At 40.6% G+C, this 26878-nt stretch overlaps 3 protein-coding genes across 5 annotated transcripts; 2 read left to right on the top strand and 1 right to left on the bottom strand.

Moving 5' to 3' along the window:
• Nucleotides 1-1662: 1662 nt before the first annotated feature.
• slc33a1 (solute carrier family 33 member 1) lies at nt 1663-8503 on the top strand. Of its 2 annotated transcripts, none has more exons than XM_056373769.1 (9): nt 1663-1762; nt 2501-2955; nt 3052-3205; nt 3411-3606; nt 3753-3952; nt 4093-4277; nt 4396-4513; nt 5348-5563; nt 5671-8503. In XM_056373769.1, exons 2-9 carry the CDS (start codon nt 2543-2545, stop codon nt 5836-5838), a joined length of 1650 nt encoding a protein of 549 aa, XP_056229744.1. In that variant the 5' UTR covers nt 1663-1762; nt 2501-2542; the 3' UTR covers nt 5839-8503. The 2 variants fall into 2 exon arrangements, with proteins under 2 accessions (XP_056229744.1, XP_056229745.1); XM_056373770.1 differs by lacking the exon at nt 1663-1762 and adding an exon at nt 1763-1905.
• Nucleotides 8504-8584: 81 nt separating this feature from the next.
• On the bottom strand, nt 8585-17087 carry rps6kb1b (ribosomal protein S6 kinase b, polypeptide 1b). Its single transcript, XM_056373771.1, has 15 exons — nt 16910-17087; nt 15742-15785; nt 15521-15641; nt 15304-15372; nt 13181-13328; nt 12918-12975; nt 12569-12669; nt 12226-12316; nt 11959-12049; nt 11716-11823; nt 11549-11611; nt 11301-11378; nt 10885-10992; nt 10545-10657; nt 8585-10051 (listed from the first exon to the last, which is right to left on the bottom strand). Exons 1-15 carry the CDS (start codon nt 16976-16978, stop codon nt 9796-9798), a joined length of 1518 nt encoding a protein of 505 aa, XP_056229746.1. The 5' UTR covers nt 16979-17087; the 3' UTR covers nt 8585-9795.
• A 4859-nt stretch (nt 17088-21946) lies between these two features.
• tubd1 (tubulin, delta 1) lies at nt 21947-26492 on the top strand. 2 transcript variants are annotated; one of them, XR_008827336.1, is made up of 9 exons: nt 21947-22440; nt 22680-22827; nt 23423-23639; nt 23733-23964; nt 24729-24893; nt 25050-25178; nt 25350-25533; nt 25727-26045; nt 26147-26492. XR_008827336.1 is itself a non-coding variant. In XM_056374389.1 (8 exons), exons 1-8 carry the CDS (start codon nt 22290-22292, stop codon nt 25830-25832), a joined length of 1332 nt encoding a protein of 443 aa, XP_056230364.1. In that variant the 5' UTR covers nt 21947-22289; the 3' UTR covers nt 25833-26492. The 2 variants fall into 2 exon arrangements, 1 of the variants encoding a protein (XP_056230364.1); XM_056374389.1 differs by having other exon boundaries at nt 25727-26492.
• Nucleotides 26493-26878: the final 386 nt, after the last annotated feature.

Genomic DNA, 26878 nt, shown 5'->3' with positions numbered 1-26878 from the left:
GATCAAGGACAAGAAGAGCATAAGCTGATATATATATAAGCTCATACAGAAGCCATTTATCAACATGGGTCTCGAAAAAGCAGTTTACTTCACATTTTATTGTAATTAGTAAATAATACTGACAGATGCAAACAATGGGTCATACAGAAAAATATATGTTTGGTTTATAGGCTATCACTTTAACCTGTAGATCTCTCTTTCCAAAACTGATACATATCATGTCTGTTTAGTTACGGGATGTCTATCGCATTCGACTGCATATCAGGTGAAGGTAACAACATGCCAATGAAAGGAGCCAGTGTATTTTTTTTAAGTGTCATGACTTTGTTAATTTATGCTTTAATTGTTGGGGTTAACTAGGCATTTTGTGGAACTGATGTAGTTATTAGTGTAATATTTCCAACTTCTGAAGATACAACCAGTATTAATTATGCCCCAAAGGATCATTAGCCTGCCAGTTATTGGCTGTGTGACCACATTTCTAACAATTATAACTTTTGTTGTGAGAACATTTGAGTTGTGAGGATATTTTTTTGTCCAAACCAATTGAAGGAAGTGATTTCAAACTTGAATTTTATCATTTGAGCTTAAAAGTGCACTTTATTGAATTTCTTACTTTTCTTTTGCTATATGTTGTTGTTATTCCTATAGGCTATAAGTTTGCAGTGTTGGAATAAGTTTACTCAACTAGCCTACCGTAGATAAGTACAGTTCTGAGGTAGGCATGAGTATCTAAGTCAAGTCCAGTGTAATCCTAGAGCACATAAGTGTGGAAAATTACATTTTCATTTTTAAGTTTACAAGATCATTTGAACAAGATCCCCAATAGGCTTCTATAAATACTTTAATATTTAGAATTTTTTTGTTATTTTTCTGCGCCAGATGCTTTGAGGATAGAACACTATATCATAATCATGGATTGTGCATTTAAAGGAGAATCCAACCCTTTTTAAGAATTCATATTTCTTATTCCCGTGCCCCAGAACAGATTGGTATTTATATAATATTTGTGAACGTGCTGCACTCTCCTTTAAAGTTAGAAACCAAAGGGAGAACCTTAAAAAGTGCAATGTCATCCCAGTTTGTTCTATAAAAATGAATTGGGTTCTGACACTGAGGCCATAAATTGTTTGTGTAATTTCTTAAACCAAAATGAATGTTTTATATCTTAAGCTTTATGTCCAATTTAAAATCTGAATGAGACCTGTTGGGAGGTACACTACACAGCTACTGTAGACTATGGGGTTAGTGAGGTAATGCATTTCTCACAGGGGCTCAAAGTAATTTCAGATAGCCTATAAGACTTCAGTCGCTCGACTGATGAAAACAAGGCTTTGACTTTTTTTTAGAATATGATATTTGCAAGTCTACACTTCCAGAGTATGTTTTTCTACTGTATTGGTTCATAATTTGCACTAATTAGCTCTTAATGTGGGGGGGTTCAATTAAAAAGTGCATTCCACATTTTCATTTGTCACTTATGACAATGAATCGATATTTTAATGGAATACACAACTGTTGACACCGAACAAAGTCAGTGCCCCTTGTGTTGCCTGTGGAGGATTTGAGGAGTTTCTGTGATTTCAAGCTCAAGGACAGATAATATAGACTTAAGCTCAGGATGCTTTGAAGCGGGACACAATTCATTCGTGTTTTTGACACGTCAGCTGTAGGCGCCGGACACATTTGGACGCTGCACACGCCGCACTTCCTGCTTCTTCTGTGTTGATGTTCACCGATGTAACCTGTTTAAAGTCAAACGGTAGTCACTTTCTGGTGTTTCCTATATTTGTTAAGCCGCCGCCGCCGCTCTAAACGTAGAGTAGATGTGATTTCCAGTTGACTGGCTCTGTAATTCAGCTTTGTGTTGTGTTGGTTCATTTGGCATGCTATCATCATCACCAGGTATGCATGAGTTCACCCACTTACTGTCTGCTTGTTTGATTCCACTTTTCAGCCCGTGCATGTCGTTTGTACGTCTTTATATGTGCCCCAATGTTACATAATGGAATGGAAATTTAAATATATTTGTTGTCCTTTTATTTAATATAACGTGAGACCTGGTCGTTTGAAGGTGAAAGCTGCTAACTTCAGCAGCTGAAGTTAACATTCTTTGATTTATCTGCTGTATAATAACCCTTAATTGCTTTCTGTCAGGGACTGATGGTGTCAGTGAGCCAAGCTTTGCATTCGTTTATGACTTACCTCACACACTGAACAGTCAGTCTCTTTTTCCTGTGCTATGTGGTCCACTAATCTATCTATCCAAATCTATTCAGTATCACATTGTACTTTGTTCCACATGTACATTGTATATTTATTTTTGCTATCAACAACCAGTCTGTAACTTTCAGTTTTGTTTCCTCTATGGCTCTACTTCCTAAAAAAAAAAAAAGGGTGATTTTTAATCAAATTCAAATTATTGAAAATATTCAGAGGCTTGCAGTTAAATCAGAAATCAGTTTAGTTGTTTCAGCAGTTGTCTCATCTTTTTCTTCAGATTTGCTGAGGGCACAGCAGGTTTGATGCCCACTGCTCCAACATGGAGCCCTCAGACGTGGTCACACACAAAAACGGGAGGCAGAGGAAGGTGGCGGGTGCCAACCTCCCAGATGAAGACATGAGGTACATGAACCGGGGAGAGATGAGTGCCTCTGAGCCAGATATAGAGGATGAGGCAGAGGGTCTTATCAGAGGGTCAGATTCAGAGGACAGGAGGCCCAGAGTCCAGCCTGGGATCCGTGGCGAGCTGGGCAACGTGTCGCTTCTCCTGTTTCTCTATGTGCTGCAAGGGATTCCTCTGGGACTGGCTGGCAGCATCCCTCTGATCTTACAGAGCAAGAGCGTTAGCTACAAAGACCAAGCCTTCTTCAGCTTTGTCTTCTGGCCATTCAGTCTCAAGCTTCTCTGGGCACCACTGGTGGATGCTCTCTACTTCAGCAGGTTTGGTAGAAGGTAAGAAATACATTTACATTATCTGTTTTAGTTTGTATATGCATCTTTGTGCCGATAATGTTTATACCCACCCCCGCCTCCCACCTTTTTCTGCAGAAAGTCATGGCTGGTGCCCACACAGTACCTGCTGGGCCTCTTCATGCTCTACCTATCTGCAACAGTCAATTCACTGCTGCAGAGTGAGGGAGGACCAAAGGTGGTAACACTTACTGGAGTCTTCTTTACGCTCGCTTTCCTTGCAGCCACACAGGTAAGCCATCATACACACTGTGACATAAACGCATATTAACAAAGATAAATACACTTTGAGTAGATTAGTAGTAGTTTCTTTATCTCACAACCAAAGTTATCTCAAGGCACTTCTCAAATACAGCAGGTGTAGACCGCTCTCGTTTCAATATAAAAGGATATAAAAATATAAATCATCCAATTGCTCTACCATCTCTGTCTCCAAGGATATAGCTGTGGATGGCTGGGCTCTGACTATGTTATCCAGAGAAAATGTGGGTTATGCATCTACATGCAACTCTGTAGGCCAGACAGCTGGCTACTTCCTGGGAAATGTGCTCTTTCTGGCTCTGGAGTCTGCTGATTTCTGCAACAAATACCTCAGAATAGTGCCCAAGGACACAGGCATCGTTACCTTGTCAGGTATTTCCTATCCCTAGCATACTAGATCAAAAAGACAAATAATAATAATTTTTGTGATAATCTTGCAGATAACTGGGGTAATGGTAATTTGGATGATGTAGTTGAGTGAAGTCTGTTTTCCAATGCTTTCTGTTGCTCTGCTGCAGACTTCTTGTTCTTTTGGGGAGTGGTGTTCCTGGTTTCCACGACACTGGTAGCCATTTTTAAAAGGGAAAATGAGCATGGCAAAAAAAAGAGGAGAGTCCAGGAGGAGACACAGGGTGTTATGGAAACCTACAGGTTGCTGTTCTCTATTATCAAGATGCCCACCGTCTTCACCTTTTGTGTCCTGCTCCTCACTGCTAAAGTATGTGATCATTTCTTAATAAATATTAGGTTTGCCTTTAAAATAAAGGTTTCAATGTGTTGTCCTTGCATGTTTGCCACCTGATATGAGAATCCTCTGGGACTTAAAGATTTCTTGTGTCTCTTCTCCATGTGTTTCAGATTGGTTTCTCTGCAGCAGATGCAGTGACAGGTCTGAAGCTGGTGGAGGCCGGAGTTCCCAAGGCACAGCTGGCATTGCTGGCGGTGCCAATGGTGCCTCTGCAGATTCTTCTACCAGTAGTCATCAGTAGATACACCGCAGGACCCCGACCTCTGGATGTCTTCTACAAGGCCTTTCCTTTTAGGTTGTCACACGCACAAACACACGCATATACACACACACACACACAGGCACACAAACCCATGCATACACACATTCATTAAACTAGAAGCTAACAGAGTGTTGTTGTTCTGTGATTTCAGGTTGCTGATAGGCCTAGAGTATGCTCTGCTGGTGTGGTGGACCCCCAGTGTAAAACAGGAAGGAGGGTTCCCTGTTTACTACTACAGTGTAGTGCTGCTTAGCTACGCTGTGCATCAGGTTTGGTGTTTCTCTGTTATTACCTATATCATCACCCTTTTCTCTTCTTCCTTTACTCCAGTCTTTGACATAGTTTTTCCAAGGGACACATAGCACTTTGTAGAGTATTCTTAGGATTTCCAAGTCAAATATGGTATAACACAACAAACAAAAGGTTGTTTTTCATGGTCAAATGAAGTTTGACATTACATATGAGGAAAAGCACAGATGTAAATAACAAATGAATAATGGCTGAATTCCATTTAGCTGTTTCAGTTTCAGGGTCCTGGTATTGTGCATACAGGCTCACTGTCGCACTCATGACCTACTGGGACTCTTTGAGTAGAACAGAGCCATTGTTGATGTTTTTAGTTCTACCTGTGCTTTTCCTGCTATAACAAGTCAAAATGTCTGCTGTGAAAAGGGTTATTTTTGTGTTGTTTGTATAACTGTATAAAATCAAACAATATTCATAAACAAAATGTATCTACGTAACATGTTACTAGGTTTATTAGAATATGATTTGTACTCACTCTAGTTGGTGTTTTGTCACTGTCTAATTTTTTAGACAGTATAATGTCCAATTTATCACTGCTACTCAGCTTTGGACCAATTTATGAATCAATTTATTTTCCTAAAACTGCCCCCAGATGTCACTGTGCAGCAGAGGAATACATAAAATATCAGGGACCTAACTGAATGAGGGAGATTTTGTTGTGATATCTGTTATATTTCTGTTGGATAAGCAAAAAATAGCAGAGATGTTAGTAATGCAGTATATCCTTTTTCTGGATCTCAGATTTTTGCCATTAAGTTATTAGGATCAATAAGAATAAGGCCTTGTTGTTACCCCAGGTGGCGTTGTACAGTATGTACGTGGCCTGCATGGCCTTCCATGCCAAAGTAAGCGACCCACTCATCGGGGGGACCTACATGACCCTGCTGAACACAGTCACTAACCTGGGAGGAAACTGGCCCTCCACTGTGGCTCTGTGGATGGTGGATCCACTGACCTCTAAGGAGTGCCAGGGGGCTGTCGGGCAGAGCTGTGGCTCTCCAGAAGAGGCAGGGGTAAGTGAGCAGCGGAGAGAGTGGAACGGCATTGTATGTTCTATATGTTCTCATCCAGAAAGTAAAAAAACTGACCGACCCTCTTTTGTCCCTCTTCTCGTCTTCAGCTGTGTGTTAAGGAAGGCGGAGCTTGTGTGACGACATTGGACGGCTACTACGTGGAGTCAGTGGTGTGTGTTGTGATTGGTTTGACCTGGTGGGTTTGGTTAGGGAAGAAGATGAGGCGGCTGCAGGAACAGAGCCCCGCTGCATGGAGGTGCAGAATCAATCAGTGACACTCTTATCATCAGTATCACAGACTCCTCTTGATGCATTGTACCTCTGCATATTCTGCTCCAAACAACAAAAACAGCAGCTAAATGCTGGACATACTCCATTCCATCCTCATCTGTCTGGTTTAGTTCACCTGGTCCTGCTTTAGCTGATCGGTTCAGAAAAACACCCGCTCTCATACTCTCACCTCTGTCACCTTGACGTATATAAATCTGAAGAAATGCACCGTTGTTGTTGTAACAGCGTCCTCCTGAAAACTGAAACAATAGTTCAGACTGGTTAAGTACTTGTGTAGAAAATTTAAAATTGTTGTATTTTTTCCGCTCAAACCACATTCTGCTGCTTGAAATAGCTTAACTGTACCAGAGCTGGGTCAAAGAGTACTTTGTTTTTACATTTTAACTTGAATGGATCACCTGATGGTTGGGTTTGATACTTTTAATCATCCAAAGACAAACGGCAGGAAAAAGAACTTCTTGAAAGAGCTATCCAATGTTAAGAGACCTTGTAAAGGGATTTTAACAAACATTCAACACTGCACATTCATGTTTATCTCCCTGGCCTGTGGTTGTTTATTTTATACTAAAGGACACTAAAGGGAAAAGACAGGGATAACGTGGAGCTATACTTGTCTGAACTAACTGTGTTGGAGTCTCCCCACACTTATATGCACCTACAAACCATCTGAGCAAAACGTGACTGTGCAGCCTCACTTTGGTATTTAGGTCAAAGTAGCAGGAGCACTTATATATAATAAGACGTGTGTATAAGTGACAAATTTGAGATGTCTTTGTGTTCTTGGCTCAAAACTATGTGAACTGTCATAACACTGTCAAATTCAACCCATCTGGTAATCCAAGTTAGTTAAACCCAGAGTAGAAATAACTTCATTTGCTTTTTGACTCCAATCTGAACCAATATTTTTATGATTATTTAAATGTTTGTTTAATTATTTTTCATTTAAAGTTATTTGTGCCTTGTTTCGCTTTTCAAAGTCTCTTGACTTTGAAGACATCCAGCGACAAGTCAAAGCCAACCTCATTTGAGCTGCAGTTAAATAATCCAGGCAGGGAATGTTAGTTATTTGAGGATGCAGTTGTGGTGATAAACTGTAGTTAGACATTATTACACATTACACAAAAAGAAAAAACATGACCGTTTTCATTACTTCAGTTATTTCTCTTTTTTATTCACATACTCCAGAGTCTCAAGCTGAGTACACATTCCTTGTGAAGAATTTCATTTGCACAGTGATTTATGCATATTATATAACCAATATCACCAATGAGCTGAGATGTCTGAAATATTAAATGTTTTTTTGTTGGAGCAATCCTTTATTTTAATTTGCTTTATTATGATTAGCTTTACCCATCGTGGAGCCAACTCAGATCTTCAACAATAATATTGGACAGTGCAGCTCATAAGTGTTACAACATCTTGGTTATCAATAGTATCTGGTTGGTAATGATTTTTGCTGAGGTATATCTTCTGGTATGATTTTACTGTGTAAATGTTGTTGCACTGCATATTTCTACTTTTTTCACTGGGGTCCTAGTAGGTCTCACTGAGTCTTTTAGATGCATTTGCTGTTGTGATACATTGTATGTGAAAGGCCAGTGTCCTGTATACCAATTCTTAATGAAACAGTTTATTACAGAAGTCCTGATTTAAATTTTAACATCTATGATGTCTGTCTAAATCTACAGACAGATCCCATCTCGGTGTAACTGTGACACCAGCCATCACTTAACACTACTGAGTTAGGCAGGTATGAAGCTTTCCTGAGAAGCCTTGTTCTAGATGGGAAGTCTTACTGAACATAAATAGCACATGATATAGGCCTAACTGACAGAGTTGGGGTTTTATCACTTGCTGTGGCCTGTTAAAAAAAAAAAAAAAAAAATACACAAAATTTCTTTCCCACAAAATAACTCGGATCCCAGACCAGCAGCCTGGTGAGAAACTTGATAAGCAAATGCTCTGCTAAGGTTTTGCATATTGTACATAGAACTGAATGTTACAGTATTTTCTCTAAAGCCAGCCTTGAAAATCCAACTGCTCTGTCAAAAGTAAATGTTGAAATGCATAATCTGGGTTGCTGTAAGGAAAGAGAGGATCATTTTTTAATCATTTTGTATAATTCCTGATTTCTTTTGCATACTTTTGCTGTGATGTCTATTGGGCCTTTCATGTTCATTGGTACCAGGTTGTCACTGTACTATGACAGCACTTCATCCTGAGGGCCTCGCTGCCATTAACAGGGCAGTATGTTTGGTGTTTGGACTTTTTTTATTTTGAAAATTTTATAGTAGATTGACTGTTTGATCATTTGTGCAACGTATGCTTTGGTTTTTATAATATTCTTGGATTGGGGTTTCATATTCGTCCGCTAAATTGGCTTTTCGTGGTGTTGAACTGCCGTTATTTCATTTACAGAAAATTTGTTTTTTAATTTTTCCCACATTACCTCATAACCATTTCATTTAACTTTTTTTTTTTCTTTGCACAATTTTAGTTTACAATGAGTCCAAATCCCCAATCATATGAAGGAAAAGAACAGAACACGGTGACTGTATAGTGAGAAACATAATGAACTTTGACATTCATAGGATGCAATATTGATCAGATTTGAAGCAAATCTTGTATGTAATAAAAAAAAAAAATATGCACACGTGAGGTCTCTGGTTGTTTTTTCGGAAATTTTGAATAAAAATGATTACCAGCACACACAAAAGACATGATGCGCTCTATATTTTTTTGCATTTTATTATAATTTTCCTTGCTTTTCAGGAATTCTAAAATTTCCTTCCTAAACAAGTGAATGCTGATGCAAGAGGCTGTAAATGTTGTCCCAAGTTTTTTGAGCATTAAACCCCCACAACTGAAGACAGTGTCCAGATCAACTGGTGCTCCAGTCTCCCAATCTGAATTCACTCCAGGGGTCAGATGGGGTCCGACTCTCCTGTGCGGCCATAGGGAGGGTGGGAGTGGGGGTTAGGGTTTGTCACACAAGCAGCACCGAGATCAGTTTGACGTTCTGGTTGGTGATGGTTAAGTGAGTCACGCTTACATTGCATCAAGCCGATTTATGTCTGGTGATGCGTCAATTTATTCCAGTGATACATCCCATAGTGAAGTTAACTCGAAGAGCAAATAAATGAAGTATGGATCCCACATCAAATAAGCCATTCCACAAGTCATCCACAAAATTAATGCTCAAAGAATGTAAAGTCAACATGTTTTTTCCTTCTTTAATTTAGGCTCTCTGATTCATCATTGATGTATAGCACAGTTAATGCCTCCATTCTGTAAAACACCATAAGACGTAAAGCTATATTAGTCAGTACCAAAACCTCTGCTTGTCCGCTGATCACTACGATGATTTTCTTTTCTTTTCAATCATGACCCTAATTCATATCATTTAATTTAGAGCCAGGAAGCACTTTAGTCTGAGAAGAAATACTGTCAGAATCTCCCAATGGAAGCAATTTCCTCACTGACATTCGTTCAAATAGCACAAAGCACTTTGGATGTCATCTTGTGTACAGTAGACTGGCAGCATTTTAATCGCTTGCATACTGTGTGATACATTATCGCCTTTGATTTCCCAATCACACAAAGGCTGTAGCGCTTCAAAAGATTTCCAGTCCTGGTAGTCCATTTCAGAAAGAGGGTGTGGGGGGTCAGAAGACAAAGGTCCTGAGGACCTGAGGTGTCGGGGGAGAAGTGGTGTGATGGTGATGTCGTCGGTAACTCTTAACTGCAGCACGCCTGAGTCCCAGACCCACGCACAAACTCCAGCTCGTGACAGTATATGTAGTGTGCGGATGTGCAATTTTTGATTTTCATTGTCTCTAGCATCCATATCTTTTTGCTTTGTTTCTTAAAAAATATCAATAAAGAAAAAAAAAAGAAAAAAAAAAGTCAAGAAATAAACTCTCCTAAAGAGGCGGGGTGGGTCATAGGTTCATACGTAGATGTTCGGGTCGTTTTGCCACGACGGGATAGGCTTGCTGCTTCATCTGACCCAGGTTGACCCCGGTGGGCTGACGGATGGGAAGAGGGGCCGAGGCCTCGGAGCTGGTTGTGACATCCATCTGCTCTGGGGTGGACAGTTCCATGGCCTGGTCCTGAGGAGACTGGAGGACGCTCTGTCCTCCGCCAGTGAGGAGGGGGCTCCGGGGCCAGCAGTCCCCCCCTGAGAATTTGACTGGACTGAAAATAAACACGGACGATGTCACAGAGGTGTGTTACAAGGTTTTTCATCTATCTTAAGGCTCTTCCTGGGTCATTTTCCACAGCAAAGAGTGGATTCAGCAGCGGTGACCAGAATTGAAATGTGATATATTTGAGGAAAAAAAAAAGTGTGATTTGTGTGTTTTTAGTCAGCATGAACTGGTGAAGCACAACAGTGTACAAGCAGTTGTTGTGGATTTAATATGCATTAAGATGTTATTTCTGAGGATGTAGCTGCTACTATGGTAACTACAGATGTAGACTAGTCATTGATATTAACTTAAAACAAAAACAATGAAACATATCAAAATTCATACCAAACAAGTGTCACCAGGTGTCAGGACCTAAACCAAGACCCGCTGAGGACATACGGTACAAGCTCTACCAATCAAGGGCATTACCCAGAACGTCATTTCTCAACACAGACATGTTTGCATCTGGAGTGCCAGCTGCAGCAGGTGGGTTGACATACCTGAGAGGTGTTCTTGGGCTGCCCATGATCCGTCGAGGTGAGCGGATTTTTGGCTCAAATGAAAACTTTTCTTTGATGTTTTCCAGGACTGATGGAGCGACATATGTGAAACCCTACAAGTGAAGCCAGAGGGAAACACAGGTAATGTTGGTGCATGGTCATATATTAAGGGGCGATTGCAGAAATAGTTACTCAGTCAGAAGCAGTAGTGTGACCCCAATCTACGTGTTTTCCATACAGAATAATATTTCAGTAAAAGTAAATTTTTCTTTTCTTTTTCATTTCATTGTTGATGTGTGAGACAAATAAAAACTTGAGAAAATGTAGTCGCAGAAGTTACCAGGAAGGCTTGATTGGCACTCTCACTGAGGGTTGAGTCATCGGGGCTGTCGACAGGCGTCTGACTGGTGAACTTCGAGTCAAACTGACTCACGTCTTCCGCTGATTGCTGCACAGACAAGAGAAGGAGACAAACACAGGTGAGGAGTAGCAACATGAGCAGCTGTGTCTGCACGTCTGAAACCGGAGAAGACCTGGGTTCAATTACTGAAACTTACTCAGTTGGTTTCATCTCGGCAGTTAACCAAAATTACACCCTATCTTGATCTCACAAGAAAGACTTTAAGACATAAACCACGGGTAGCATCATTTTTGAATCGGCACTGATCTAATTTCAGCACTTAATATTCTCAAGTTTCCCACATAAAGCTACAAAAACAAGTAACAATATCAGAAATCCTCTCCTCTGATACTCACCAGGAAAGGTCTGAAGGGAGGCTCCACTTTCCGAGCCAGCAAATCCTCCCAGTTGATGTGTCGAAAGAAGGGATGAGCCTAAAAAGGGCCATAAAATGGAGCATTTCAGCTCTGGGAAAACTTAAATAAACTGTCATTCATGCACAAATGCGTCCCCTGGTTGACTTCAGAGCCCAGTATGATCTGTTCTAATACTTAGTGACATGAGCTTGTGTGTGTCCAGACCGTGTTGCATCGCATGCTCTCACCTGCACCTCTGTGGCGTCTCCGACTCCCGCTCCCAGCCGCAACGAGGCATTTCTCTTCAACAACTGAACAACCAGCAGTCAGATGTCAGAATAACACACAACAACTCCACTTTTAGTTTTTGTTAATTAGTATTTGTATTATGAGCTGCAGAACAAACAGCAAATACCCGTTTGAGGAGATCTCTAGCTTCTTGTGTGAGGTAGGGCGGGAGGCTGAGCTTGCACTTCAGGATCTTGTCAATGGTCTTTTTTCGGTTTTCACCAGTGAATGGTGGCTGCAGTGTGAAAAAAAAAAAAAAAAAAAAGAACAGGGCTACTCAAATGTTCCAAATTATGATTCAAATTTTAAAACAGCGGATTAACGTGAGTGAAGCAGAAAGCATTTTTATGTTGCAACTTTTTTAACTGACCGCTCCTGTGAGCATGTCGTACATCAGAGCGCCCAGACTCCACCAGTCCACTGCTCTGTTGTGTCCGCTTCTCATCAAGATCTCTGGAGCCCTGCAACAATGTGATTGCACATTTCTCACTAGTGCGTTTAAGTTGAAACGGTAAAGACCATCAATGAGCATGAAAGAAGCAGGAGAGCACAGGTGTAGGAAGCATATGTGTATGTAAGAGAGATGCTACTAGTGTGACCGAAGGAGTGATGAAGAACATGAAGGAACTCGGCTTACATGTATTCGATGGTACCACAGAAAGTGTGGGTGACTGTGCCGTCATGAATGGACTCTTTACAAAGCCCAAAGTCTGTCAGCTTTACATGGCCTGGAAGGAAATCACCACTTAATCAGACACAGGTATTTACTGTTGTGGTGGATACACATATCTGCAATATAAATCACAACGAGCTCAAATGGTTAAAATTGCTACTTATGCTTTACTGTGCATACGGATGGTAATATTTTACGACCAAATGCAAATAAATTGAAGACAGTTCATCGAAAAATTATGCCAGAAATTCACATGCACACTCGTATACAAATATACACACACACACACACACACACACACACACACCTTGGCTGTTGAGCATGATGTTCTCAGGCTTTAGGTCTCTGTAGATGATGCCCTTCTGGTGCAGGTGGCCCAGAGCCATGGAGATCTCTGCCAGGTAGAAACTACAGAGACACACAGATATGCATATGTTATTATTATACATTATGCCTGTGGTCAGGTTCATTTTCACCTGTGAGTCTTGACTGGTGAGAAAGCAAGATGCATTATGTTTTGTTGCTATGGCTACCTTCAATTTAATTTACACCTTATGCACTATGCTTCTACAGATGATTCTGCCAAGAGATTAAACTGCATTACAGGATGTGTTACATTGGGTTCAAGCTACAGAACATAAAAATAAAAAGCTCACCAGGCTGTGTCTTCCATGAAGATGCCCTCCCTCTCCAGCTGCATGAAAAGTTCTCCTCCTGCAGAGGTGAAAGTATGTTTATGTTCTTAACATGGACACAGTCTAATCATTTATGCTTATCTTAATGTATGTAACTAAGGCTGACTTAACATAACTCATTACAATAGAAATGACTACAAAACACACACAATACACACACACACTGTATGCACTTCCTGTAGAGCGTGGGCGTTAGAACCGGATATGTATATACTTGTACTGACCACTCAGGTACTCCAGGATGAGGTACAGCTTTCCTCCTGTCTGGAAGGCGTAGATGAGGTCAACAATGAATGGATGCTTCACCTCCTCCAGGATGTTCCTCTCTGCCTTGGTGTGGGCCGTGTCCTTGGCGTTGCGTACAATCATAGCCTGGTGCCCCCAGCCCAAAGAAACACATATTACCATTAGTCAGGAGGAGGCAGATACGGCAGCTTGTATCCGTGGTGAGACACTGAACACGTTTTAATCAAGGCAGACGTGAAATGTTCCAAAAAACAACACTTCCTGTCAGCAGTTTGTCCTACAAGCTGCTTGCCTGTTTGTCCGCATGACTAATGGGTGACGGTATTCTACTGTGCAACATCTGGGAAGCAGAACTTATCAACTTTAACAAATAAATAAAGTTTAACAGGGCAGATCGTGCAACTTCCAATCTTTTTTTTGACAGTGCCCCTTATTAATATTCACTTAAAGAAACAACAATAAAAACAAGGCTTTAAATATATAGATTTCAATGACAATTCAATGGAGTATAATGATGTCAACAAACTGAGCTCCGTTGTGGTTTATTATGTGCACTTCTGTTCCTTCAGCACTCCACAAACAGTCTTCCTCTCCTCTCTTCTCCTCGTTGTTTATGTTTGCTAACTACTTCTGTTGGAAAGCTAAAGAGCTGCCTGTCAGCAACAATGTTGTCTCAGCTTTGAGTGTCAGAACTGCAACAGATGGAGCTCCAACAGGCGGATTGAGGCTGTGACACCCCCTTTGAATTTAAGACTGAGAAGTCACTTTTTGTTCTGGCTGATTAAGATTTTCATATCGTGTTTTCAGGCCCAAACTGGTTGTGTGCTCCTTTTATTGGACTACCCAAAAAAAAAAAAGTTATATTTTTTAAAAAAGTAAAATGAAATAACTTGCCAACCACTGCCGCAAAGCGTGTAACTTCTCTACAATGCTATTGGCCTTTTACTTTTGTAGTATAATCTGTGCCCGTGTTAATCAAGCATCTCAGAGCAGGATTTATTATGAGTGTTGTTTATGAGCCTCGCTGTACACACAGCAAGGAATCAAATCTCTCATTGAAGAGTACAAGACATGCCAGATTTTGGACACTCAGAAACATAAAAAGAAAAATTCATGTTGACTTCTTGTAGTTTTTTCAGTGGCTTATTCAACACATTCAAAACACTAACTGACTGAATTAGAAATAATATGAAGATTACATTACAGATTACAGTATTATGTCACTTGTATCATAGGAAAATTGCACTCACAGAAAGACTACATTTATTTTATTATTTCCTACATCACTGTATTGTAGCTCTCTCGTCTGGTTTTTAAATTAACCACAAAATGTAAGAACACTGAAACTTCTTCTGCAGAGAGCCCAGTTTTTGTAGTTGAATAATTATTTTGGGCAAAATCTGAACACAAAGACATTTTACTTCAATCCTGTCTTTGTTATTTTATGTCAAACCTTCAACATTCTGCATTTCTATAGCTTCAGGGATGTACTTTGCATATTTTTCCAATCACCGTCCACCTGCTGGGAACTCACGACAGGTTGGGACAGCTCTGTAGCTCTCCTAAACGTGATACGGCGCTGTCACTCCTAAGCCTAAATGCAAGACTGAATATATGTTACTATGAGAATTCTGGACAAGTCAGGACAGATTTCCTTCTGAAAGATGCTTCAGAAATACGGGCCCAAGCCTCTCTGCTAACACCTTTATCAAAGCTTGCATATAAATACTTGCCAGTTGGATGCTTAACTATTGAAATCTGACAGGTATTCAATGTGCCACTGGGGTCACTTCAGCCAATAAAGCAGAAGCAGTGTGAATATCAAGCGGTATCTAATGGGCTGAGGCAGAGTGGTTTAAGTGCCAAGGCTGCAGCAGAGCAGCACAGATGGCAATCTACCAACTAGCAGTGAAATCTTACCCCACCACTGGCTTCAAGGACAGCCAATATTTGCAGACAGAAGCACCATAATGTTTATTTGTAACAACAAGCATGCAATTATGTTCACGGAATACAAAGTGAGAGCAGCTGTACATCATTCTGGTTGATGTAACTTGAACAGGATTGTGTTTCGGCACTGACAAGGGAAAAAATTAAGTACCTTTTTTAAAACTTTCATGGCAAATATTTTGCCTGATGCAGCGCCAACAACTTTTCGAACTTGGAAAACCTGCACAGAAAGGAGAGTGGGTTGCATGTTGAGAAACGCAAATGAACAGCTGGAATAAATATAAGTCAGATTAACTGAGCAGCAGTGTGTGTGTGTGTAGGAATTCATGTTCAGTGGACTGTCTCAAAGCCTGCTATACCACAATTACCTTTCCATAACCACCCTTCCCCAGGACTCGCAGCAGCTCAAAGCACTCCGGTCTGATGTTCTCTGTCCCCTGATTGACGTTGTCCTCTGATATCTCAATCTTCTCACAGTCGTCCATGTTGCTGCAGAGACATATTCAACGCGCTTAGACTTGTTTCTCCATTAACTGCATCATAAAATCATATATGGGCACAAGTACTGATGGACACACTGAATACTCACAACTCAAATCCACTGCATTGATCCATGATATCATTGATTTGAGCCTGGAATGAAAATACACAATACAAAATACAATTTTTTTTTTTACTACTATCATAGTTAAGCATTTATAATACTTGACATACTGTAAAAACTGTATTGTTGTATTAGGAGCTGCAACGATTAATTGATTAATATAATACTGATCAACAGAAAATCATGAGTCAATTTCATGCAAAAACAACATGAATCATTTTGAGGATTTGATGACTTTAATATCATTGCAACCTGAATATTTGGGGGGTTTTGATTGTTGGTCAAACAAAACATCTAATCGAGAAATGAATAACTGATCATGAAAACAAGTGTTTGTTGTAGCCCAAATGATGTCCTGTTGCACAACAAGTTCAGCCAAAATATCAGCCCGTTTACAAAGAGCGTGTTTGGCTTCACATTAACAAAGAAGCTGTGATGTGACACTGACAAACGAGATGCTTTGATGTGACAGTTGCCCAATCCATGCTTCATGAACATGTTGCAAGGTGTTTAGCTAAAGGCCAGAAGTTGTTAATCTTAAAGACGCGTGTGCATGCTGTATATGTTTGTGAGCAGTCACTGTACCACTCCTATGACGGAAGGTAAAGACACCTGGAGTTTGACACGTGCATAAAGCAGTGTTTACACATGATTTAAATAAATGTTATTGCAAGTTCAGTGTAGAGTGTAGTTCTCCAATAGTGCTGTTTCTGCTTTTTAGACTCGGAAACAAGCAGGCGCCAGCTCTCAGTCCACACAGTCCCACTCGGTCACAGTCTTGCCAAAATAAACTGTTGCACACCGAGCCACATTTGTCACTGCAGCACCTTTGGCCAAGTAAGGCTTCGCTTTCTCAACTCCAGCATGACAGCGGTGTTTTTTAAACGTGACAGCGACAACAAGCCATGAGTTTCAGCAGTGGCTAAGGCTACTAGAAAAAATAAAAGCACAACAAATAACAGCTCTGTCTTTACCGCTGTCAGACTAGCTATCAGCCCGTGCTAACCCTGTTGGAAAAGGCCTGCGAGCTCCGGCTGCAGAGCAGGCCTGCGGTGGCTGGCAGGCTACCGGGCTAACAGCTAGCTGCTGTGCAGACAAGAGTTTCTGCTCTGACAACTCCCGCAGTAACGTTAAACATCTCCCATTAAAGTACCTCCTCATTCTCATCGTCGGAGACATTTTCCTCCGGCTGGTCCAAATCAATGTCAAACACTCCAGCCATGGCAGCGTTTCGCTCGTATCGCTCTGTCACAGACCGCAGGAATAGCAGGCTTCCCCCCACCTCATGGACAAATACACACCGCCGCCATAACCGGCTACTACACTGAGCATGCGCACTGTAAAGCTCAACAGAAGGGGCGGTGAGCTGAGAGGCTTTTATTTTGTCATGAACAGTTACAAATCACACCCACTGGGTTCACCATAGATGAACCTCCTCAGATCATTGTTGTTATTCACAATGTATCATATATATACAATTTGATTAATCAGAAATGTGTTAGGAATTTGCTCCACTGAAGTACAGTTACACAGTGGACCTTTTAAGGCCTGCAGAAGCAAAAAACTCCTTCTTCTTCTGCACCAGTGTCATGAGAACTGTTTTGATTTTTAGAAACCAAGCCACAGATGTTTTTCACTTAATCCAGGATGAAAAGTAATGGATCACCTGGCTGGTGGCATTCTCCACATCCTTGACAATAGTGTTCACTATCAAGTGTCTTTTGACCTCTGGGTCATCAGCAGAAACCACATCAAGATCCTCTTTCAGATTAGGCCATTCCTCCTCTGATTTGGAGAGAAACTCAGGTCCATTTAACCATCTCCTGCCTTTCAGGAAATCCTGAGCTTTCATTCCTCTTGATGCTTCATCTGCTGGATTCTCTTTTGAACCCACATATCTCCACTGCTCAATATCTGAAGCTTCTCTGATGACAGAAGTTCTATTTGCCACAAAAGTGTGGACTCTCCTGGTATCATTTGCAATGTATTTAAGGACTGTTGTGCTGTCTTTCCAAAAAACTGACTTCTCCAGCACAAGTTGCAACTCCTTCTGCAGCATTTTATCAACTCGAACAGCAAGAACTGCAGCTGTGAGTTCCAATCTTGGGATCGTTGTCTGCTTGAGAGGAGCAACTCTAGCATTCCCCAAGAGAAATGCCACATGTATGTTGTGATCTTTTTCCAGTCTCAAGTAAGACGCAGTTCCATATCCAACTTGACTGGCATCAGAAAAGTGGTGAAGCTGTGCTGAAACAGACCATTGCTTAAAGAAGGAATGGGGAATGACTTCATCCCACTTTAGGTTTATCCTTCAGAGCTCCTGTAGCAACAGTTTGGCTGGCATACTGAATGGGGCTAAAAAATCCCAGAGGGTCATAAAGAGAACTGACCACTGAAAGAATGCCTCTTCTGGTCCGTGGTTGTTCTCGAACTGAAGTCCTGAACTTAAACATGTCAGTTCCAATGCACCACTGTAGCCCAAGTGCTTGCGCTGTTGGAAGTTGATCTGCATCCAAATCCAGCTCCATCATTTTATTTGCTCTCCTTTCCTCTGTGATTGACAGCAGCACTGTGCGGTTGTTGCTGATCCATTTTGAAAGAGTAAATCTTCCTTTCTGACAGAGAGCAGTCAAATCCTTGATCATTTGCACAGCTTCCTCTTCTTTCAGGCAGTCATCTACCTAAAAATTATGTTTCACTGTACTGATCGCTTCAAGTGGGAAATGCTGTGCATTGTCTTCTGCTGTTCTCCTCAGAGCATAATTTGCACAACTTGGTGAGGATACAGCACCAAACAGATGAACTTTCATGCAATATTCCTGTGGAGGCTGTGCAGTGTCACCATCCGGCCACCAGAGGAAGCGGAGAAAGTTGATGTGCTTATCTGGGACATGTACTTGGTGAAACATGGCTTTGACGTCTGCCATTACTGCAACAGGCTCTTGCCTAAATCGAATGAGGACTCCAATGAGAGTGTTGGTCAGATCAGGTCCTTGCAAGAGCTGGCAGTTCAGTGATGTCCCTTTTTATATGTTGCCCCACAGTCAAAAACAACTCTTAGCTTTCCTTTTCTGGGATGATAAACTCCATGATGGGGAATATACCACACCTTTCCATCACTTTGTTTTAGTTGGTCAGCAGGCACAACCTCAGCATATCCATGAGTAATCATGTCACTTAAGAATGTTGTGTATTCCTCCTTAAATGTGTTGTTCCTGTTTAATTTTCTTTTCAGGCTTTGGAGGCGCTGTTCTGCAACACAGCGATTGTTTGGCAGGATACAATTCTCCTGTCGGAAAGGTAAGTCAATACAATAATGACCTTCAATCATTTCTGCTGTGCTGCTTACAGGATTCATGAACTTGACATCTTCTCTGGACATTTCAGTCTGCTCCTCAGATGATCTCTCATTAAAATCGTGGTTATATTGTTGAACCAGCATGTCTTGAAGGTGTTCAATGGAGATTCGGTTGGCTGTTACAGCAGGGCAGCCACTCTTACTCCTACTCCTTGTGCCACGAAGTGGACCATTAATGACCCAACCGACCCTGGTTCTTACTGCATAGGGTCCTTCATCCTGGCTGTTTATTACCTCCCAAGGCTCCATTACTTTGGGGGCATCAGTTCAAATTTGGAGATCTACATCTGAATCAATGTCATGAACCTTTACATCCTTCAGATAAGACCACTGAATAAGATCCTCTTGTCGAAGGACATTGAGTGGGGAGACAGGCATAGATCTTTGTGTCAAAACATCAGGCAATTGGATGAAATCATTCATGTCCACACCAGACACCTCAAGACCTGACAGAATATGAGCATTTACAATTTTCTTTTGTCCCATTGTTCTCATCAAAAAACTTGTCTTTTTACCACTCAAGCTTAATTTTCTTGCCAGGCTCTCCGTGCAAAACGTTCCTGAGCTTCCTGGGTCCAAAAAAGCATATGTCTGTACAGTTTTGTTACTTTTGTGGCTCTTAACTTTAACTGCGACAACAGAAAAGATAGAATCATCTTCAGAACCGGCCCCAATATGGCCACAGGTCTGTGACATTACAGTAAAAACACTTGGAGGGCTCACAGACTGTTGTGATTGTTTGGAGGATGTGCCTTTATCCTGCCACTTGATATGAAGAATTCCTGGGTGTTTTGTTACACACATTGCAATCCAATTGACTCCTACAGTCTTTGCTTGTGTGGCCTACTTTCAGGCAACTAAAAACATATTCCTTTTTCCTTGATGAAATTAATCTTATCCCGATGCAGTTTCATTTTAAACTGAGAGCAGTTATCCAGTGAGTGACTACTTTGTGAACAAAACAGACAACAGTGAATTGAGGGGGGCTTGATTTTATTTCCTGTACACTGAGTTATGTCTCCTTCCTTTATCGTGGTGACATCAGTAGCAAAACTGCTTTCCTTGTTCCTTTGCATGAAATGGCTGGTCTTGGAGGCTTTGGATTTGGTGGGTTGTGAGTCTTGAATGTTGCCAAAAAGTGGATCAGTTGCAATTCTGACTTGCTTTTCAATAAAGGTAACAAGATCAACAAACTTTGCTCTCCGACCGTTCTTTTCAAGTAGATCACAAGCAACATTCCTCCATCTTTCCCTTAACTTGTAAGGAAGTTTCATGATGATGCCTCTCATGTTAGAGGGTAAGTCCAGCTCTTTCATTTGTGTCATTTGCTCTGTTAGATTTGAACATCCTCGCAGAAACAGAGAGAATGACTGTAATGCTTTAACATCCTCATTTTTAACAGGTGTCCAGTTAAGAATCTTTTCCATATAGGCACTTGCAACTTTGTATTCATTTCCAAAATGCTCTGCTAGAAGAATTTTGGCCTTGTTGTATCCAAGCTCTGAAGGCAAGTGTTGACAACTATGCACTAGGTTTCTTGGTTCCCCCCTGGTGTATTGTTCAAGAAAGTGCAAACAGTCACTCCAATTAGAGGTGTTCTCCTCCACTCCATTTTCAAAAGCTCTGATGAAAGACCTGTAGTGAAGAGGGTCTCCATCGAACACAGGGATATTTCTTGATGGGAGGACGGAGCTTAAATTTTGCTGGACCAGCAGAGCAGCGATGTCGTTTTGTCTCTGCATAATGTTTACAATCTCATCCTGATAGCTGTTTGTCAGAGCTTGATGTTGAGGGTGTACCAGTCCTGCTTGATTTTGATTAACAGTTGATGTAACTTGAACTGGTTCACAAACATTTAAAAACATCTCATCCATTCGTGTTTCTCTGCTTTGTTTATGTCTAACAATTCGTGGTTGAAGTATGCATTTCAGCAACATTCACCTTTTCATCCAGGGTTAGTGGTACAAACTTGTCAGCATCAGGATTTAATGCACTTGCTCTTTGAGAATGGTTCCTTTCAAAATAAGAGTTCATGCTGTCTGAAAAATATTATCAAAAATCTAATTTCAATAAAGCAAACAAGTTAATCAAACAAACAAAGTTGCTCATAATTAATCAATTAAATTTACAACTAAAACTAAACTTAACAAAACTAACAAGTATCTCAAGTTCTATTAGTAAGTTATATGATAAGTTTATGGTGCAACAGTGACTCACTATCGCCTCTTGAGGAACAAAGTGGTGTTACAAGATGAGACGGACTGTTCAGGACATCCAGCACCTGTTAAAATATAACATGTCCCCCATGTTCAATCTTGTAACCTTCAACCCTGTGTTAAATCATATTGTGGTCGTATGAGGTCGAGTACAGTAAGGCTGCAACTAACAATTGTTTTCATTGCCAATACATATAAGTTATTAATTATTATTGATAATTGATGATTGTTTTGTACGGAAGCCGAGAACGGCCATGCCCCTTTTTTTTTTTCGCACAGTTTTTTCCCTTATTTTGGCACTGTTTTCTCGTTATAACGACTTATTATTTCGTTATCTCGATATAACAAAGATCGTTTTCTCGTGATAACGAATTAATTATTTCGTTATCACGAGATAACAAAGACTGTTTTCTCGAGATAACGAATTAATTATTTCATTATCTCGATATAACGAAGGTCAGGTGTGATGATTGTGTGCTGGACTGGATCGGACCATCCTCATTTCAGCCCACGAGCTGCCACCGGCTGCTTCCGGTTAAATAAATGTTAACGTTAACGTTACCTTAGCTCAAGCAGCCGGAAAAAAACAGTGCAAAAATAAAAAAGGGGCATGGCCGTTCTCGGCTTTTGTACATTAATACACTTACAAAAATGTGTAATTCTTTATGAAATGTTGTAAACTTTAAAGTAAAGCGTAAAAAAAAAAAAAGTTGCAACCATTCACCCCACATGAATAGGAGTTTTATTTTTGAAAGAACTGTCAGTTTTGCCCGGAAATTCCGGTCCGTCTTGTTGTGGCGGCAGCACGGCAACTTTTCTGAACACAACAAAATCCCGACAGTTCCGTCATGACACCTGTCACTCACGACGTGAATTCACCGGAGGATTACAGACTCTTTGTTCTGACTGGGAAACCATCGACCCCCCTGTAAAGTCTCGTCTCTCTTACCTGGGCGAAAATGTCTGTCGTAACAGTTCAGCTGGGTCAGTGCGGTAACCAGGTTGGTCAGGAGCTGTTCGGCATCATCTGCAGTGATGCTCAGGAGGGACAGAGGAAAACATACAGCGCAGCCAGCTGTGAGCGCTTCTTCCATCAGACCGCACATGGAGGTAAAGTGCTTGTTCTAGGCTCCATGTATCTGGATTAAAATAAACCAGGTGCTTGTCTATGTACCAAGTGTGGAGACAGTATTCACTTTTATACTTAAGCAAAAGCACCAATGACATACAGTCATTGAGAAGCACCAATACCATCATACCATATGTATATATGTATATATATATGTACCTACAGTTAAGATCAAAATTACTCATACCCATTCATAACAATTTCCAATTTCCATCACCAGATTTTGTGGCTAGGGCGGTGCTGATAGATATGGAGCCTAAAGTGATAAACCACAGTATGACCAAGGCTGCAACTTCTGGCAGGTGGAGGTATGGAGACACTTCACACTTCAGCCAGAAGCAGGGCTCTGGGAATAACTGGGCCAATGGGTAAGGAGAGCTGTTATGATTTCATCCATAGCTTTTTTGGAATTTCTTATCTATCTATCTATCTATCTATCTATCTATCTATCTATCTATCTATCTATCTATCTATCTATCGCCTATACTTGTGAATTAAGTATTATTCATTATGGATTATTATGTGGATAATTTCCTCAATTAATCAGTTTATAATTTTGACTAATAAATTACAAATTTGTAAAAAATAAATAAATGTCTATTATATTCTGTCAAGGCATCAAATCCTCTCCTATGAAAAGCTTGAACAAAGAAGTTTTTGCTTGAAAACTTACTGAATTAATTGACTGACTATCACAACAGCTGCCAGTTATTTTTTTGAGTTGCTCATTAATTGTTTCAGCTCTAACTTCAGGCATCAAAGCTCAGCACTGAACTTAGAAATCGTAGTTTTACAATAAAAGGGTAGTAAGTGGACCTTGACTTGGGATTGATTTGTCAAACTATTATTTCCAAGAACAAGATTGAACTTTTATGTATAAATAATGAAAACATCATCCTTTGTTTAGAAATAAATGGAAGTGCGTGGGGAATTAGCTGATAACATGCTTCTTGTCTCACTCAGGTATTGTGTCCACGGTCCTCGCCACAGGGAGGTGGTGGAGGAGCTGGTGAGGCGAGAGGTGGAGCGCTGTGACAGATTGGCTGGCCTCATGGCTGTGATGAGCGTGGCAGGGGGAACGGGGTCTGGGGTTGGTACCTACGTTACTCAATGTCTCCGAGACATCTACCCAAAGTCCTTCATCCTCAACCACCTCACTTGGCCGTACGGGACTGGGGAGGTAATAGAGACTGCAGCCGGATGCAAGCAGAAATTGACAGTTATAAAAAAGACTGTGCTGTTAAAGTCTTTTTTTCTTGACCTGTGCTTTAAGGTGATTGTCCAGAACTACAACTCAGTGCTGACGCTGGCTCATCTCTATCAGCTGTCAGACGCCATCCTGGTGCACGAGAACGACACGGTGCACAGGATCTGCAGTCAGCTGCTCAACATCAAACACATCTCCTTTAGTGACGTCAACAGGGTTATCGCTCACCAGCTGGGCAGTGTGCTGCAGCCCGCACTCACCGCTGACTCCCATGGAGCCTACAGCAGAAATCCTCTGGGTGAGAGAGGCCAGAATGCACATACACACACGAAAACACACACACACACACACACACACAGCAGGTTTCCCGCAGGGCCTGGATTTCCTGGAATATGAGTGGTTTAAGAGGGCTATAGTCTACACAGGGAAAGTCTCAGAATACGCATTTCCTACCTTTCTTCACACACTAAAACACTAGATGATTCAGCTGTAGTGGAAACAGATGGTTACACTCATTAGAAAAACTAAACTTTGTAGAGGTCAAATCTGACATGAGCAAACACTCACTGACACCATTGTAATCATTGTAATATACTGACAAGTTTATTTTTCAACTGTAAAATGTCCAGCTTGATACATATCAGTCACAATTCTTAAAAAATAAAAATAAATTGATGGGATACTTAACATAAATGCTTGGTTATGTTAAGTGTTTATATAAAAAATAATGCCAACACATCATCATCAGATTTTTAAAACTTTCAAATATTGATAGTGACCTAAAAAGCAGCCAGGCCATAAATGAAAGTTTCTCAAAATTAATACAATTATGTTAAAACCAGTGTTTCTTTTGAAAATCACTTACTAAAATATTGTTGACAAGTTCACACCCTTCCCTTAGTTAGCCGCAAGGAAAAATGTAACTCAAGGCAATCATTTTGGCATTAAATCTTTCTGCCAGCATCCTCAGGTCAAACACTCACATAACACATCTTCGCATTGCCTGTACTCTGTGTCTTAACTCATATATTGCCTTTATTCTTTAATGTTTCTGTCTCTCAGGTGAGTTGGTGAGCACCCTTGCATGCCACCCTGAGTACAAGCTGCTCAATGTGTGTACTATCCCTCAGATGCCTAGTTCCTCCATAGCCTACAGCACGTTCAGCTGGCCAGGGCTGCTCAAACACCTGCGACAGATGCTCATCTCCAACAGCAAGATGGAGGAAGGCAAGTTTTGTCCAACTCTAATTTATGCCTTCAGTTTCAGTTTAGAGATAATAGATACTAATATGATTAAAGTTATTACTTGGCTTGGAAGTGGATTGGATTTTTCCTCACCTGTCAACCTACATTTCAGGGTCTTTCTCGTTTGTCCTTTGTCAGGTATAGACTGGCAGGTGCGTCCGCCTGCAGGATCTGAGCAGACCAGGAGTCTCACAGGAGCCAGCTTCAACACCTCTCTGGCCAACCTGCTCATACTGAGGGGGAAAGACGTCTACAGCGCAGAGACTGGTCAGAAAACTGGTTGAAATGTGTAGATTTTATTAAACTGGGTGAAATAATATGAAATTCCTTAATGATTTCACTTGAAAAAAATCCACGACAGTCATGAAGGAGATGAAGATGCTTTCAAGTTTTTAATATTTTAATTCTTCAGGATGTCACTCATGTATTAATCCACAGATGGCTTTGAGGACCCAGCCCTGTATTCCTCCTGGCTCTCATCAAAAGAAGCTTTCAACCTGTGGAAATCCCCAGTGCCTTTTAATAAGTATGAAAAATCTGCTACGCTGGTCAGTAACAGTCAGGCTCTGCTCAGACCTCTGGATAACATGGTGGGAAAAGCCTGGAACATGTTTGCCTCCAGGTGAGTCAGAAAAAAATGCTTAAATATCACTTTCAGGAAAATGTGGCGTGTGTTGCTATCTAAGTATGAAAATAATTCAAGGGAATATTTATATGGAGGGAGTGTACCTGGTAACCAGTTTTGAGTTGTTTTGTTTCTGGATTTAATGTATTTTATTCATTCTCCTTTCCTGTTTTGTTTATCTGTGTTACAGGGCCTACATCCATCAGTACATTAAGTTTGGGATCTCGGAGGAGGACTTTCTAGACAGCTTTACATCTCTGGAGCAGGTCGTCGCCAGCTACAGTCAACTCTGCTAGCAAAGGGAAAGACTAACAAGCACCGCCTTTTCTTTGGACTGTATGTAGAAAAGAGAATATCATTAAGTGGGACACTGTTGATGCTTTTTCTTTTTTTAGAAAAAAAACATGTAAATAAAACAAATTGTTTGCTTTAACAGAATGATTTCTTCACTGAAAGCTAAGTAAATTCCTTTACTTTGTCTGACATCTGCAGTGGCGGCAAGGACTGAGGTAATTTATTTACCCTAAAGGTGCATTAACTGCCTCTTCAAGAGAAAATTAATTATTAAATTATATTACATTAATATACACTTTGTAATGATATTTTTTAGTCAGCTCCTGTTTCCAAGGTCAAGAATTGATCTTTACTGACTGAATCTTGAAGCAGACGTAGACAAGAACGGAGGAAGATGAAGTATTCGTAAGTGAATGTACTAATAGCACAATGTCAAAATACTGTTCCAATAAAATTCCTGCAAAACTTTTAAGTAAAATCAATATTAAGAATAATAAAACACTCACTATACCAAGAGGCATATCTCAGTTTTGAATCATGAACCCCCTGAAGTCCTGATTAATTCTTTTTCTCCTTTGATCTTATGGTACACAGAGGATAATCATTTTCAGTGTAGTAAGATTAAAATATATTCAATACTGCAAGGTCTCAACTTGAAATTTATTTTTCTTTTTAGTGAATGATGGACTTGGAAGTAAATCCAAGTTGGGCTTTGCACAACTCCAACCTGAGCAGGTCTAATCACCCATAGACCTAGAAGTAACTGGAAATGCCTGTGAGGGTGTGCAAGGCTTTTTAATGTATGAAATGTATAGTTCATCATAATAGTTTGATCTTATATTGTGTATGTCAATTAAAAGTAACTACAGCAATTACATAAGTGTAGTGGAGTAAAAAGTACAATATTGCCTATAATCTGTAATTCTATGACAGCTGAGTGTCTCCACGTGCTGAGGAAGATCATATTTTGTGATTGAAAGCTCTGGAACAACTACTAACGGGACCTTGTGATCAACTGGAACCGTTATAGTTTGAAAATGTGAAAGTG

This window comes from Seriola aureovittata, chromosome 4 (genome assembly GCF_021018895.1).
Source record: "Seriola aureovittata isolate HTS-2021-v1 ecotype China chromosome 4, ASM2101889v1, whole genome shotgun sequence".
NCBI classification, from domain to species: domain Eukaryota; kingdom Metazoa; phylum Chordata; class Actinopteri; order Carangiformes; family Carangidae; genus Seriola; species Seriola aureovittata.
The sequence above is the reverse complement of the archived record's forward strand: the minus strand, read 5'-3'. Positions and strand labels throughout refer to the sequence as shown.